Genomic DNA, 14,269 nt, shown 5'->3' on the forward strand with positions numbered 1-14,269 from the left:
AGATGGAACATCCTGTCACACCCTTTCCTGCATCCTGAACCGATACAATGGACTGGCTCCCACTGAGGAGAGGGAGAGAGAAAGGACTGGACGATAACAGAGTTGGGGAGAGAGGAGAAACTGTAGCAATGATTAGGCCTAAGCTGTTGAATTCAGCACTCTACTCGGTTAAAACTAAGTTAGGCTATAGCCTAGTAGTAGGTTAGTTGCTACAATTTGAACTAGTAGGCTGCCAGTCAACATTCAGAGGGAACAGCACCATTCACCATTAGCTAGGCTAACTCAATATGATAATCATGTGAGAGTGAGAAATATGGGTACATACCATAGTGAGTATAATAAGTCTGGTATGCGCCAGTCGGAAAGTCATAATAGGAGATACAAGATATGGGCCTGTTGAGGTGTTGTTAACTGTTTCGTACTGGATTGCTGACATTCCAAGATGTCATTGAGATTTCCTCCCTGATGGATTTTGATGTGACATGTTCACCTGCATGTCTCTAATAAAATATCCAGTCTGCTCTCAGGAGCCTCCAAGGGCCACGCACCCATAATATGAAGGAGGTTCTCAGACGATTCTATGAAGGCTGCAAGGTGAACAGCTAGGCTAGTGCTTTTTTTCTGAAAGTGTGTGTTTGTGTGTGACGGGGTGGAACGACACCTTGCTATTAACATGTACTACCATGTATTGCCTATACCCACCAACCATGCAATCAATGGCTTAGCATGCCGTTCCCTGATCAAGGCTTTGATGAACACAAGTATGAACTCAACAATGGTGGAACAGGAAAATGCATCATGTCATGCAAGGTGATATTTCGGCTATAGGTCTGATCTAACTCTGTGGATAGTAATAAAGATACTGTCCTTGGCTACTTTACTTTCCCACAGGAAAAGGGGAACTCCGTCTTGCCTACTTCTGATTTCATTGTGTAGCAGAACTCCACAAGAACTAAACTTTTCAGTTCCATCTACAGACCTACCCCCAGGAAGAGTTCTACACAGTATGACTTGAACTAGGAGTGACAGCACAGAGGAGGATCAAGCTGAGTTCATTTGCAGCGCAACAATATTAGAGTAACCCAACCCACGCCTTGTTATCCCACAGGTCAACGGGAAAGCGAATTCAACGGCTGGTATGACTAGATAACTACCAATTATAGTTTTATATCCATTTTACCTGTGACTCCTCAAGATAATGTAATATAAAGTAACTTAGGTAACTAGTAGCCAACATGTTTGATGGCACCTACCAGATTTAGTTAATAACGTTATCTGTGTGTGCAACAAAGAAACAATCGCAAGGTAGGAAAAATATTTTTAGTTTTCTAAACAATGGCAGGGTGAATGATAAATTCACATTTAATTAGAAGTCCATATGGTGAACAATAGACTGGCCTCCGTCTGTCTCAGTTCCTATTCAGTCTGCGCGGTTTACGATCAGTGATGCCCTTAAATCCTGCACTACTCGGTCTGTCCGTCATGTCACGCGAACTAGCTGTCCTACAGAGTACATACAAATTATGAGTCTCACCGATTAATTTTGTGAGCAAATGCCCTCCTCTCGTTGGTTGAAGATGCCATTTCGCGTCCCCATTTAGTGTAGTCTTCGAACTATTCTCTCTCTCACACACTCCTGCACTTCGATACGTTTGTTGTCCTGCTGGAGTTCGCTTCCTTGTATCACCACGCCACAGTGCCTATCCCAGTGTTCCTCCTAGTGGTTGGGAGCAGAAATACAAGGTTGTGTTGTATGGGATCGTCCGCAGTGCATTCAAAATTCTCACCTGACCGGTTTCAGTAACGCTGTCACACGCCCGCGAATGGCCCATATCCTCAACAGTTGGGGTTTCATTAGTGTGAAAACTGAGGACGTTTGCTGAACAGCGAGACCTACTTTAGTTCAACATGTGAAAAACACAACGTCAAAGCCCGTAGGTGTGTCATCTGTTGACAGTTTTGTTGTCCTAGCTACCTGTCAAAATAAAAGCAAAACACTACAATTAATACATACATTCATAAATCACACTGCATATATTACAGGCCTATAATACGGATATGGATCTGCAGTAGGCCATTTTTGTGTTACTATGCACCCATTGGGGAATTGGGAAATCTGCAGTGATGCAAGTAGGCAGGTGCAACACAGCAGGCAGGTGGCACCTGAACAATGTCAATATTTTTTAGCTCAAGGAGGTTGAAGAGGATGGTAGGCTATCAAGCAATGCTATCAAGAGAAAATATTGGGTTGTGAAGTACTAGGCCAGCCGGCTAGGGATTAAATAGGTTTATAGCCTACTGTTCAACTGCTAAGCTTTTTTGAGACAATAGGCCTAGGCCTGTGTCAACCAGACAGATGACTGTGGTCTGATTCCTATTTTCCTCACCCAGGGGTCAACTAATCCAATTGATGAAAAAAAATAATCTGCCTTTTACCAGGGAGGGAGCCATTTCATTCGTCATTTGGTTAAATAGATCTAATCCTGTTAATTATGTCTGGCATGTGCCTACAACCTCTATCTAAGAGGATGTGTACTGGCCCTATAATTCAGTGGTGCTACATTGTGGTGTGCTAATTTACACATTTTAAATCATTTATCTACCTCGATTATGTTGTGTGCATTAGAATACTCTTCACACTACACAAGGATAGTGTGTTCATATTTGGGATGAATATGTATTATGATCATATGCCCATCCCCTAAACGGTTAGTTCCTCTAGGTGTATCTCTACAGCAGCATCATATGTTTACCTCACATTCATATTCATAACATGCTCAAGTATACATGCTCAAGTATTTCATGTTTATTCCATTATCCCCTCTTGGAGGGAATCTATGTAATATACTGTATCACATTTCCCTCGTCAGCCAGGAGGCAAAATGCTGCCTCTCCCTTCAGCAATTGTGCTTTACCAACTGTTGACCAGCAGAGGGAGATGTTCACCATGATTGTGGGGAAAGGGGTAGGGCCCAAGCCTCTTCTCTAAGAAGGGCGGGTCTTCAGATTCATGATTCTTTCTGATTTCTGATTTCGTGGTTCATGGTGCTCAACAGAACTAGCTAGCACTGTAGTGACAGACTCTGATTGTAGTGTTATGTTGCACTGTTTCTGATTTTCTTTGTAGCCTTTCAGTAGATTGACAACAAACGTTGGTCCTAATTAAGACCCAAAGGAGATGGCCTCCTTTCAAATGGAATCAAATGATTTACAATGAAGCAAATGAAAAGGAGGTACACCAAAGTTCAGGACACAATGTGTCCCCACAGGGTTGTCCCTGATGTCTTATAGCTGGTCCATCTTTCATCTCAAATTGAAATGAGCAGGTAACACTAAATGGGAAATGAATCAATGCATTATTGTATTTACATTTGACATTTTAGTCATTCAGCAGAAGCTCTTATCCAGAGCGACTTACAGTTAGTGCATTCATCTTAAGATAGCTAGGTGGGACAACCACATGTCACAGTCATAGTAAGTACATGCTTGCTCAAAGTAGCTCTCAGCAAAGTCAGAGCTTGTAAGGTAAGTATTGTTTTATGTATCTCTCTCCCTCTCTCCTTCTCTTATTGATCCTTCTCCACAGGAACCACTTGTCAATTTACTGTAAAACCACTCACTCCGCTCTGTCTGCCTTCATTCCCCACCCCCATCTCCTCCATCAGTAAAGTATAACCAAATAGAGCTGCCTGCTGCAACCCTGCCCCCACCCCTCCTCACTCTCCCTCTTCCCCATGGTCCACCAATTCAGCACCAGGGAAAGCAGCCTGCCTGGCATGCTGCTGCAGGTACTCAGCTCCCGCTCTGCTCTGTCTGCAAGATGCCAGATGAATAATGGGGTGTATGGAGGTTTATGAAAAATGAGAGACGGAGAGAGAAAGAGAGAGAGAGGGGGGGTTGGGGGTGGGGGGTGGATAAATGAACCTTGAATGACAGACAGAGGCTGGAGCTGTAGCAGAGGAAGGACAGACATCTTGGGGATTTGTGTGTGCATGGAACCAACCTCTCTCAGAGCAGAGCAGGGTAGCAGGCAGGCTCAGTGCTAACAGCAGGCAGGAGTCTGGGCCAGAGACCATGTTAATGAAGACAAATTAATCTCACTTTCTCTCTCTCTTCTATGTAGGTCCACTGCTTCCACTACAATGCCCACACTATACCTTTCTCTACCATGGTTGTCCTGAGAATGAAGAATGAAGAGTATTGCCTTACAAGGCGACATGTGTGCATTAGACATTGTGAGAGCCTAGGTATTGTATTTGTAATGTGTTTTCTCAGGTGGTCAAGAGTCACTGAGCCAGACAATGTAGACCACTATGAGCTTCCATCATGACAACCACAATGTAAACCACAATGAGCTTTCATCATGACCACCAGAAAATGTAGACCACTATGAGTTTCCATCATGACAACCAGACAATGTAGACCACTATGAGCTTCCATCATGACAACCAGACAATGTAGACCACTATGAGCTTCCGTCATGACAACCAGACAATGTAGACCACTATGAGCTTACATCATGACAACCAGACAATGTAGACCACTATGAGTTTCCATCATGATAACCAGACAATGTAGACCACTATGAGCTTCCGTCATGACAACCAGGCAATGTAGACAACTATGAGCTTCCATCATGACAACCAGACAATGTCGACCACCATGAGCTTCTGTCATGACAACCAGACAATGTAGACCACTATGAGCTTCCATCATGACAACCAGGCAATGTAGACCACTATGAGCTTCCGTCATGACAACCAGACAATGTAGACCACTATGAGCTTCCATCATGACAACCAGGCAATGTAGACCACTATGAGCTTCCGTCATGACAACCAGACAATGTAGACCACTATGAGCTTCCATCATGACAACCAGACAATGTAGACCACTATGAGCTTCCGTCATGACAACCAGACAATGTAGACCACTATGAGATTCCATCATGACAACCAGACAATGTAGACCACTATGAGCTTCCATCATGACAACCAGACAATGTAGATCATCATGATCCTTTTCCCCATTGGTAAGTCAGAACACATTACTAATTGGACATTTAATTGGATATTACATAAAAAACATCTTGCCCACTACAATGCAGCCATCATTACCATCAAGCTTAGAGACACTGTCCAGACAAATCTATAAATATCACGCTGATGTCATATTTGGGAATTAAATGTCAGTATCCAATCAAAGTTTATTGGTCGCGTGCACAGATTTGCAGGTGTTATAGCAGGTGCAGTGAAATGTTTATGTTACTAGCTCCAACATTGCAGTAGAATGTCTAGCAAATACAATACAAATACACAATAATCAACAATTTAATGAAGCGCTCGAATGTTTGGCAGTGACATTGTGGTGCCCTTGCATTGTGTTTGTTCGCATAGCAATGATTAATACTGTCAGTGGACAGTACCTACGCCTGCTCTATTCTTCCCACCTCTCTAGCCTCCTTCTTTTCTCTCCTCCTTAGCCCTCCTCTGTTCATCGAAGGCTTTCAATTCCTAGACCGGCACTATTGTTCGAGTTGCTGCCCCTCCCCCACAGCCGAGAGAGCCCCCCACCCCTTCCATCCCTACTGCATTACCAAAGAACAAAAGAGAGCGTGTCAGACACCACCCACTGGATCTCTTTCACACAACAGCCCCCACCTCACTTCCAGATGGGCTTAGCTTTTTTTCAGGGGTTTCTCGCAACCCCAAGAGTCCTTCAAAATGGATGTCACTTCCCCTCCCCCCAGAATCCACTCCTCAGCTGCCCGTCATCCACCTGCTCGCCCACCACGTGCCCATGCCCAGAGCACGCCCCATCTCCACCCCCTCCCCTCTACCTCTCCCTATCGGCCTGGAGAGGGAGGGGGGGGTCCCATTAAAATCATTAACCACTTGCTCACTGTGGCCCAGCTCCAGGACATTACTTCAGCAGCCATAAAAAGGCTTTTACGATATTAAGTGCTGAGGGGGAGAAAAGGAAGAACAAACCTCTAGTGTTTTTACATATGAAAGCTCTGTCAATTTAGCAAACCACATGTCGGGGGAGGAAAACAAACATGCGAAAATGACATGCTAAAAGGTTTATCAATATACAGAGATTCTGTATAATTGGCTACATGTACGAAACTAAATCAAGAAACAACAAATGCAAAGAAATTAAACATAATAAGACAGGCTCATATGTCTATAACAAGTAATAAAGCCTTACACCTGTTGACTATAAGTCAAGTGTTACCAAGGATGACATAATGGTATCAGGTTCACCATCACCTTCACAAGATGAACACTGATGATGAAGGAATTACCCGTCATGACAATAGCTATGATCAATAACGTTCAAGCTAATGTGCAGTAGTATCTCTTGCTGTCCTCCACTGAGGGGCAGGCAGATGCTTATTTGATTGTGTGGCTCGAAAGGCATCAACACGTTGCATCTTCAAGAGAGGGTTTTCTCTAACCTCTACCCCTGGACTGACCCCTGACCCTCCAGGGAGCTAGAGGAGAGGTGCAGCACTAGGCCTCATCTGCCACCCCCACCGGACAGCTGTTAGAACTTTAATGGAACTTGTCTTACCATTAAGAGGGTGGGGAAGCAGGGGGGGTCAGATAATCACTGCTAAAATCCTTTCAAATCTGGTTAATTACTGTAGAATGCAGAAATCTATATCCCCCAGTTGCCAGTACACATCCCTCCACTTCAGTACTCCCACTCTGCAGATTTGGCTAATAGACAGAGAGCCATTTAACAAAGTAAATCATGATGCTAGCTGAATTATTTCAAAATGCAGTGCACTAGTACTCAGTATACACACACAGGGTACAGGATATGTCGAACAACCTGGAGCCGTAGCTTAGCCTTCAGTATATGTTGGATGGCATTGAAGACGTGTGTTGGGAAATTGCGGTTGAGGCGTCACACTCACCGATCTGAGCAGCAGCAGTAGAAGCTCCACTTTCCCCTGCCTTCATTACATGCATGGCTGCTTACATCGCTGTCACACTAACCAAGATTTATGTGGATATCCACAGTTCTACCCTCACTAATGCCTACCACAAGCCAGCCTTGTTTAAGGGTGCTTCATGGTGGAGGACATGCAGATTGTTGTACAGTATAATGCATGCGATGTGTTTACGATTCCCTCGACCGTACCCTCTATAGATTATTTATCTGACCAGCAAGAAATGACCAAACCTTCATCCCCATTACCATCACCCCCTCCCAGTCCCTAAGGGTTCAAGCACCCAAATCAATGTAAAGAAAAGAGAAGAGGGCTGTGTTCCTCCCCCTACATCTGTCATAGAGAGAGAGGGAGGGGTTGTACTTGTGGGCTGTACAGGGGAACAATATCATACCATCTGTCACAAACCAACTGCTTCATCTCTGATGGGATAAATACACCTCCTAAAAACATCTACCCTTAGATGATTACAGAGCATTAGTTTACTGGGGGCAACGGCTCCCCCAATCCCCTACAGTATACCCAGCAGACACTCTGTCTGCTTCTGCTTAACCACACCCTACCTCTAGTGTATCCATCCACCCAGCAAGCTGCACCTTGCACACGCACATAATAGGCTTTTCCATCATAAAAAATCTAGCCATTCTGTGCAAAAGGAACTAATTTAATTTCACAATATTAAATCAGGCAATTCAAATGGTGCTCGACACAAGGAAATATATGGAGAGTGTTTCTAGGAGAGTGCACAGAATGGATGTGAAAGCTTGATGAAAAGGAGAGCACATTGTACTCAGAGGTAATGTTGAAAATGTTAGATGCAATCTGTTCATAACTGAACCGGGCTCTTTCATATTTAAATGGGGCTGCTGCCTCTGCTGCCTCTGATACTGGAGGATGGGCGGGGCTGGCGGATTCTTCTTGCTTCCTTAGCCGTCGCCTCTTTGTGACGTGCCCTTTCACTGTTCACTCTGTCCAACTACGCCAAAGCCCTTGTTCAGTAAAAAGCACTAAATGACCCTCCTAAACAATATTGGTACAAACATGTATGTCACAGATGATTAGCCTATGATGGGCTACAGGAGATCCTAGTAAACAACAACAACATCAACAAATCACTGCACACTGCTTCTCAACCGAACAAGACAACAGACACCCCAGTAATTTTACTATGGGGCTGGCTAAGAGAATGGGTCTGTATGGCGAGAACTCAGCTAAACCCCATATCCCCTATGGGCCATATGCCTCTCTCTCACTCTCTCGCAGTAGCATGTAGCTAGAGCCGCAATCTCAGTCATTCATATTTAATTCCAGTGGAGTTTCCGGCCAGACTAATGTGCTATTGATTTCAAGTCTCCTATTACTGGAGCTGGGAGATTGGTGTGGGAGAGAGGGATGGAGAGGGACTGATGAGAGAGGGTGAGGAGAAGGAAAAGGTGGAAGATAGAGAGGAGGAAGAGAATACCGTGGGGGGTGCTGTTGAGGAGCACGGACTTCGAGAATCAGGATCGTATTTATTCTCAGACTGTGGTGTCAATTTTGGAGTTCTATTTCTCTCTCTCATTAAATAATATTTTAGACCAAAGTTATGTTACGACTTCCATTAGAAACAGTGGAGGGAGAACATTTGAGACAGTGAAAACAAAAGCTTTTTCAATGATTAGACTTTTTTTAAATGCCTAATGCAGTTGTTTTTATATCAATATCCAACCATTTCTGGTTAACAATTAAGTACCTTACTGTAATAGATTTCCATTAAAATGGGCAAAAATCCTATATATATATATATATATATATATATATATATATATATATATATATGTTATTTTTTGTTTACTATTTCTCAAGCACGAATTTAACTAGGACTGTCTGGGAGTAGTTTGAGTGGGGAGGGGGGAACTAAAAACTAGCTGTCATTGACAGAGGTTTGGAACTCTCTTTGTTATTTAGTGCATGGTGATGTCACCATGGAAAGCCCAAACTCCCCGCCCATGCAAACCTGCTGATTAGAAGGTCCTGTGTAGATTGTATTTTCAACCCGCAACTATCAAGAAATAACATTGACTTTTTCACACCTTTACAGTGTTAGTTTCATCAGCTGTTGTACAATATAATTTAAAACAGAATTTTGACGCACTGGGCCTTTAAAGTCAGAACTGTTACACAATATGAATAACAATGAGCTGAAGAAACACCCACACTCTTGCTTTATTGCATTTAGTTTAGCTTCTTAGTGATGGTGTTTGTATGTGACAGATAGACAGAGGAAAAGAGAGTGGGAAAGGGAGAAGGAGAAAAGAGAGAGATTGTCTAAGAGCTGGGTGTATTTAAGGTTTTCTCCCTGGATACCAACGCAGACGGGTCGAGATGAAAGATTAATAACCATCTATATTTAACGAGGTTTAGAGTAAAACATGTTCCTTACCAGAAAGGGTGGTCGCACTCACACCCACCCACTCCCACCTCCTCTAACCCCACACATACACACACACACACACATACAAATACACAATGCACTATGACTTTTTGAACATATAACGGGTTTGCACATTCATAATTAATGTAGACTGCATACACTCCTACGCATGACAAAATATAATGCACTTACATGTTATGCACCTATGGCCCACATTAACACATACACTACATTAACACTCAGGCTTGAAATCAAACACACACAATCACACACACACACACACACACACTCATCCAGAAGCTTGGAAAGCAGAATATAATCAATAAGTAAAAAGATGACAAGAGGCATCTAAGTTCAGAGTCTTCCTCCCACCAGCCAGTCTACTCTAATAATAGCCCAGAGACAACACATTGAGAAAGATAGAGGGATAGAACTAGCCAGAGAGAGAGAGAGAGATGAAGCAAGGGAGAGAGAGAGCCCAAGAGAAATGCTAAATAATACATGCGGGGGTTGAATTAAGCCAATAGCCATTATCAACAAATGTCATTTCAAAGAGGGGCTGATTTAATTGTGGATCCATTCCTAAAAGCAGTAGCCCCCTCAGCCCTGTTACCATGAAACCCTGCATCGCCCAGAGCTCACCCCAGTAGAGAGACCACTATTGACCTGAGGCTGTCTGCTCCATCACTACCCATCCCCCAAATACACACACACAGGCATGCGCAAAACACCCACAAAACAGACTCATACATGCATCCATTAATACATACTACAGTGTCATAAGGCAACCAAGGGTTGATAATTGAATCAAACGGGAGAGAAATAACTTGTCGGCCATTAAGATGTAAATAACAACCTTAATGCAATGTGACCTTCATGTATGATGTAATGTAATCTTCATGTAATGAAGCGGTAATGTGTATTGTGATATATTGTGATGTAATACTAGTACAGGAAGTGAGCACATTATGAACTTAATGCATAATTGATTCAGACTTCTGCTTGTTCTGTCATTAATGTCATTGCCATTATCATGTGAAACTGAACACATTCCCAGTCCAGATTCCATTATTCTGTTAAAACAAAGAACTGGGATGTTTCTCAGTTAGGAGAACACCGCTAAAAGCTATTGACATTTATCAACTACAAAACATCACCAGTTTATGTTAAAAAACAAACATTTGATATCCTCATGTAGGCATCTTGCAGAGCACCTTCATCATTTCTAATTGTTGTTATTTATGATAATTTTCTCATTTGCAACTAGCAACAGTTATCATTAATGTGTTGATGCACTGTAGTGCCTGTTCTTGCCATTCCATTTATGGCTGATAGGAGTGTGATGTGGATACTGAATTAGAATGGTAATTGTTTAATCACAAGTACATCTTTTCAATGAATCTTAACACAGGCTTTTCTAATCCTCATATCATTTGGGGCCCAGCACTTGAATGTGAATATTCTGTTGAGTGCTTCACTCATTGGACATACCTGACATGACAAGAGAAGTGTCTGACTGATGCCATTAATAGGAGTGCCATGAAATGATCCATCTAAAAAGTTCATAGCTGAACTAGCCTTCAGGTTTTCTTCTATGGAATTGATGCAAAAATAAACAGTATAGTCCATGGCAATCTCATTTTAGTATACACTGATGGTATAGTATTGTATCTCATACGAATGCAGAAAAACTTCAGCATTCTATTTCCACCACCTGAGAGAGAAATGGATATATATCACATGAATATTGTATTTCAGAATCTGTGAACTTTACTTACATATTAATAAGCTGCTCAAAATGTATACATTTCTCCCAGTGCCACCAAATATGCATTCTATATGGTTTCTGCAGACATCAAATCAGCACATTAAGACAGCTATATGAGTTAGAACAATAGAATGCCTGAGGGCTCCTTCAGAATCCCAACCCATGCAACAGGATTCCTAATCACCTCTACTGGCGAGAAGGGCCCCTAGAAATAAGAAAATAATCAGTAGAACAACAAAAGGTTTTCAGGCTAAAAGCAATGCTTGATCCTTTAATTCAGAGAGCTGTACAATAGGTGCTTGAGGTACCCTCTCCTCCTACCCACAGGGAGGATTCAGCTGCAGCCTGCCCTGCTGCCAACCAGGGCCTTCTAATGAGGGACCGCAATTAAGCCTGTTTATTCACACTAAGTGTGAACTGCAAATGCCAGGGGCTGCAGTCAGTTAAAAGACCTGGGCGCCTTTGTGTCACAAGAGCCGCTTTTATTCAGCAAACAAAGCAGAAAACACAACACACAAGCACCTAATGACAAAATCTGCCTCTCTAGCAGACACTCACATACAGTACATAGGTTACACACACACTTTCACTCACACACACACACACACACACACAAACAAACACATACACGTACAGTACAGTACAGACTGAATAGAGTCAGTGCTTGACAGAACAGTGAACAGTGGGGGCGGGGTTAAGACAGACTGACAGCGGGGCCCATCTCTATCCTCTTATTATCGCTTAACGAGTGCTTTCCTCATGCAATATTCATCTCTGCTAATATCATCCAAGCTCTGAGCTGAGCTGGCTACTTATGTAAGGCAATTATGTAAAATATCAGGCAGGGCCCACATTCACAAATTGACTGGGCTGGGGGAGAGAGCTGCAGGACAAGGACAGAGAGAGGAAGAGAGGTACAGGAAGAGAGAGAGAGAGGGCGGGAGGGAGGGAGTGGAACAAACAGAGAGGGAGGGAGAGAGAGGCAAAAGAGCAGGAAGCAACGATACAATTATGTGGTGAATTAACATCTATTTAAACTCAGTGGAGCAGCTAAGATCAGCCTAGAGCAGCCAGCTTTACACTAGTGTTCAGGCCAGAACCTGTAACCCACAAATACTATGGCCTACAACTGGAAAGTAGTATTGCTGACAACACTGTTTACATTACATTTACATTCACTTCAGTATCTAGGCTAAATGTATATAGGCATAGAAAACGTACATTACACATCTATAAGCACATCGTAAACATCCGGACATATTGTAGCTACATAAGGCATTATCACTCACACTTACACACACACACACACACACACACACACACACAGTCCCCTCTTTTATCGCCTACACACTCCATACTGTCCGCCTCTTATACAAGCATGTTCATTTTATGTCTGCAAATGTGTGAATATTGAAACACACATAGTGATACAAATGGATAGATATCCTGATATGGGCACCACTACTGTCCTCCACGGCAAAAATAGCATCCACACACTAAATGCAAATGCCTGCTACCTGCACAGTCAATGCCAATAATCATCCCATCCCCCTCCTGCTTCCCCCATCGTTTCTTCAAGGCGGCGACATCTAAGGACACATCAAGGTCAGTCTGGGAGGAAGGCAGGAAAACACACCATTGTTGTGGGAGAGTCACATTGTGCAACACCAACACCATGCACACACACTCTAACATCATACACAAACACTGAACACACAAGTAGCAATTTTACACAAACAAAAATAGAATCACACATCAAATCAAATTGTATTTGTCACATGTGGCGAATACAACAGGTGTAGAACTTACAGTGAAATGCTTACATACAAGACCTTAATCAACAATGCAGTTTTAAGAAAAATAAGTGTTAAGTAAAAAATAGATAAGTTAAAAATGTTAAATAAAAGTAACAAATAATGAAACAGCAGCAGTAAAATAACAATAGTGAGGCTTTATACAAGGGGTACCGGTACAGAGTCAATGTGCAGGGGCACCGGTTAGTCATGGTAATTAAGGTAATATGTACATGTAGGTAGAGTTATTAAAGTGACTATGCATAGATAATAAACAGGGAGTAGCAGCAGCGTAAAAGAGGGGGGGGGGGGGGCAATGCAAATAGTCTGGGTAGCTCTTTGATAAGCTGTTCAGGAGTCATATGGCTTGGGGGTAGAAGCTGACACCGCCTGGTATATACATATTAACCCTTCAACAACAACAACTTCCTATGTATATATCCCACACCCCCCCCCCCCCCCCCCCCCCCCCCCCCCCCCCCACACACACACACACACACACAAACACACACACACAAGCAGGCAGAACACACAAATGCAGTCACGCACACACCCTCAGGTCAAGGCCCTATGGCGGTCTGTGCAGAAATAGGTCATTTGTCACACATCATGTCCTGGGGCAGAGGATGCATTATAGATGAGACCAAACAGTCTGTCTCAGTCAGCACTGCACTCACCACACACTCACTGCTGTGGAGGAAGGAGGGAGGGATGGATGGATGGATGGAGAGATGACAACTCCTCAAAAGGAGGATGTTACAGAAACATTGAGTACTATACTGTCTAACAGTACCACTGCCATGGCTAGGCTGTTTTTGTTTATACTCTATACAAAACATACCTATCTTCATTTTCATAACATAACAGTTCATGTTTGAAGTATATATTGAATATAAACACAGATCAATTCAGGAGCCAAATCCAAATATTCACATCTGACTCACTACTAGTCCCCCATCTGCCCTGCACATGACTGGAACTGTAGAGGAAAACACAGCCAATAGGAAGGGGTCCCTCATTCAACCCATTAGTCAGCTTTGGTGATTTCCTGCTTTGTTATTGGCCACATATTATGCCCTGATTTTAATGGTTTGCCATTTTTGTTTGTTTGTGCTGTGATTGGCTGCATTAAAATGGCAAACTCCCTGTGCGAATGTACACACACAGTCCTTTTTCACAAGGACAAAAGCTAAAACACTGATTTTGTCCAATACAGCTTCAAGAGAGGGAAAATTAGGGATGAAGAAAAGACATGTAGAGAGAGTAGGGAAAGAGAGAGAGATGAGAGAGAAAGCTACTGTCTTCTGATGCACCCATCTGTTCGGATAGTGCAG

The 14,269-nt window shown here is 42.9% G+C and overlaps 1 protein-coding gene across 6 annotated transcripts in view; it reads right to left on the reverse strand.

The window, feature by feature from the left end:
• Positions 1–1,751, reverse strand: part of LOC110538430 (dedicator of cytokinesis protein 7) — a 41,297-nt gene extending 39,546 nt beyond the window's left edge. For 3 of the 6 annotated variants that reach the window (XM_036938362.1, XM_036938365.1, XM_036938361.1), the window contains exon 1: positions 1,535–1,749. In XM_036938362.1, coding sequence (XP_036794257.1) covers positions 1,535–1,584 — 50 coding nt within the window. In that variant the 5' untranslated portion in view covers positions 1,585–1,749. Of the gene's footprint in view, positions 1–1,534 lie in introns of all 6 variants that reach the window. The other 3 variants (XM_036938364.1, XM_036938360.1, XM_036938363.1) reach the window with 2 other exon arrangements.
• Positions 1,752–14,269: the final 12,518 nt, after the last annotated feature.

The sequence above is a fragment of the Oncorhynchus mykiss genome, chromosome 12 (assembly GCF_013265735.2).
Source record: "Oncorhynchus mykiss isolate Arlee chromosome 12, USDA_OmykA_1.1, whole genome shotgun sequence".
Lineage (NCBI taxonomy): Eukaryota > Metazoa > Chordata > Actinopteri > Salmoniformes > Salmonidae > Oncorhynchus > Oncorhynchus mykiss.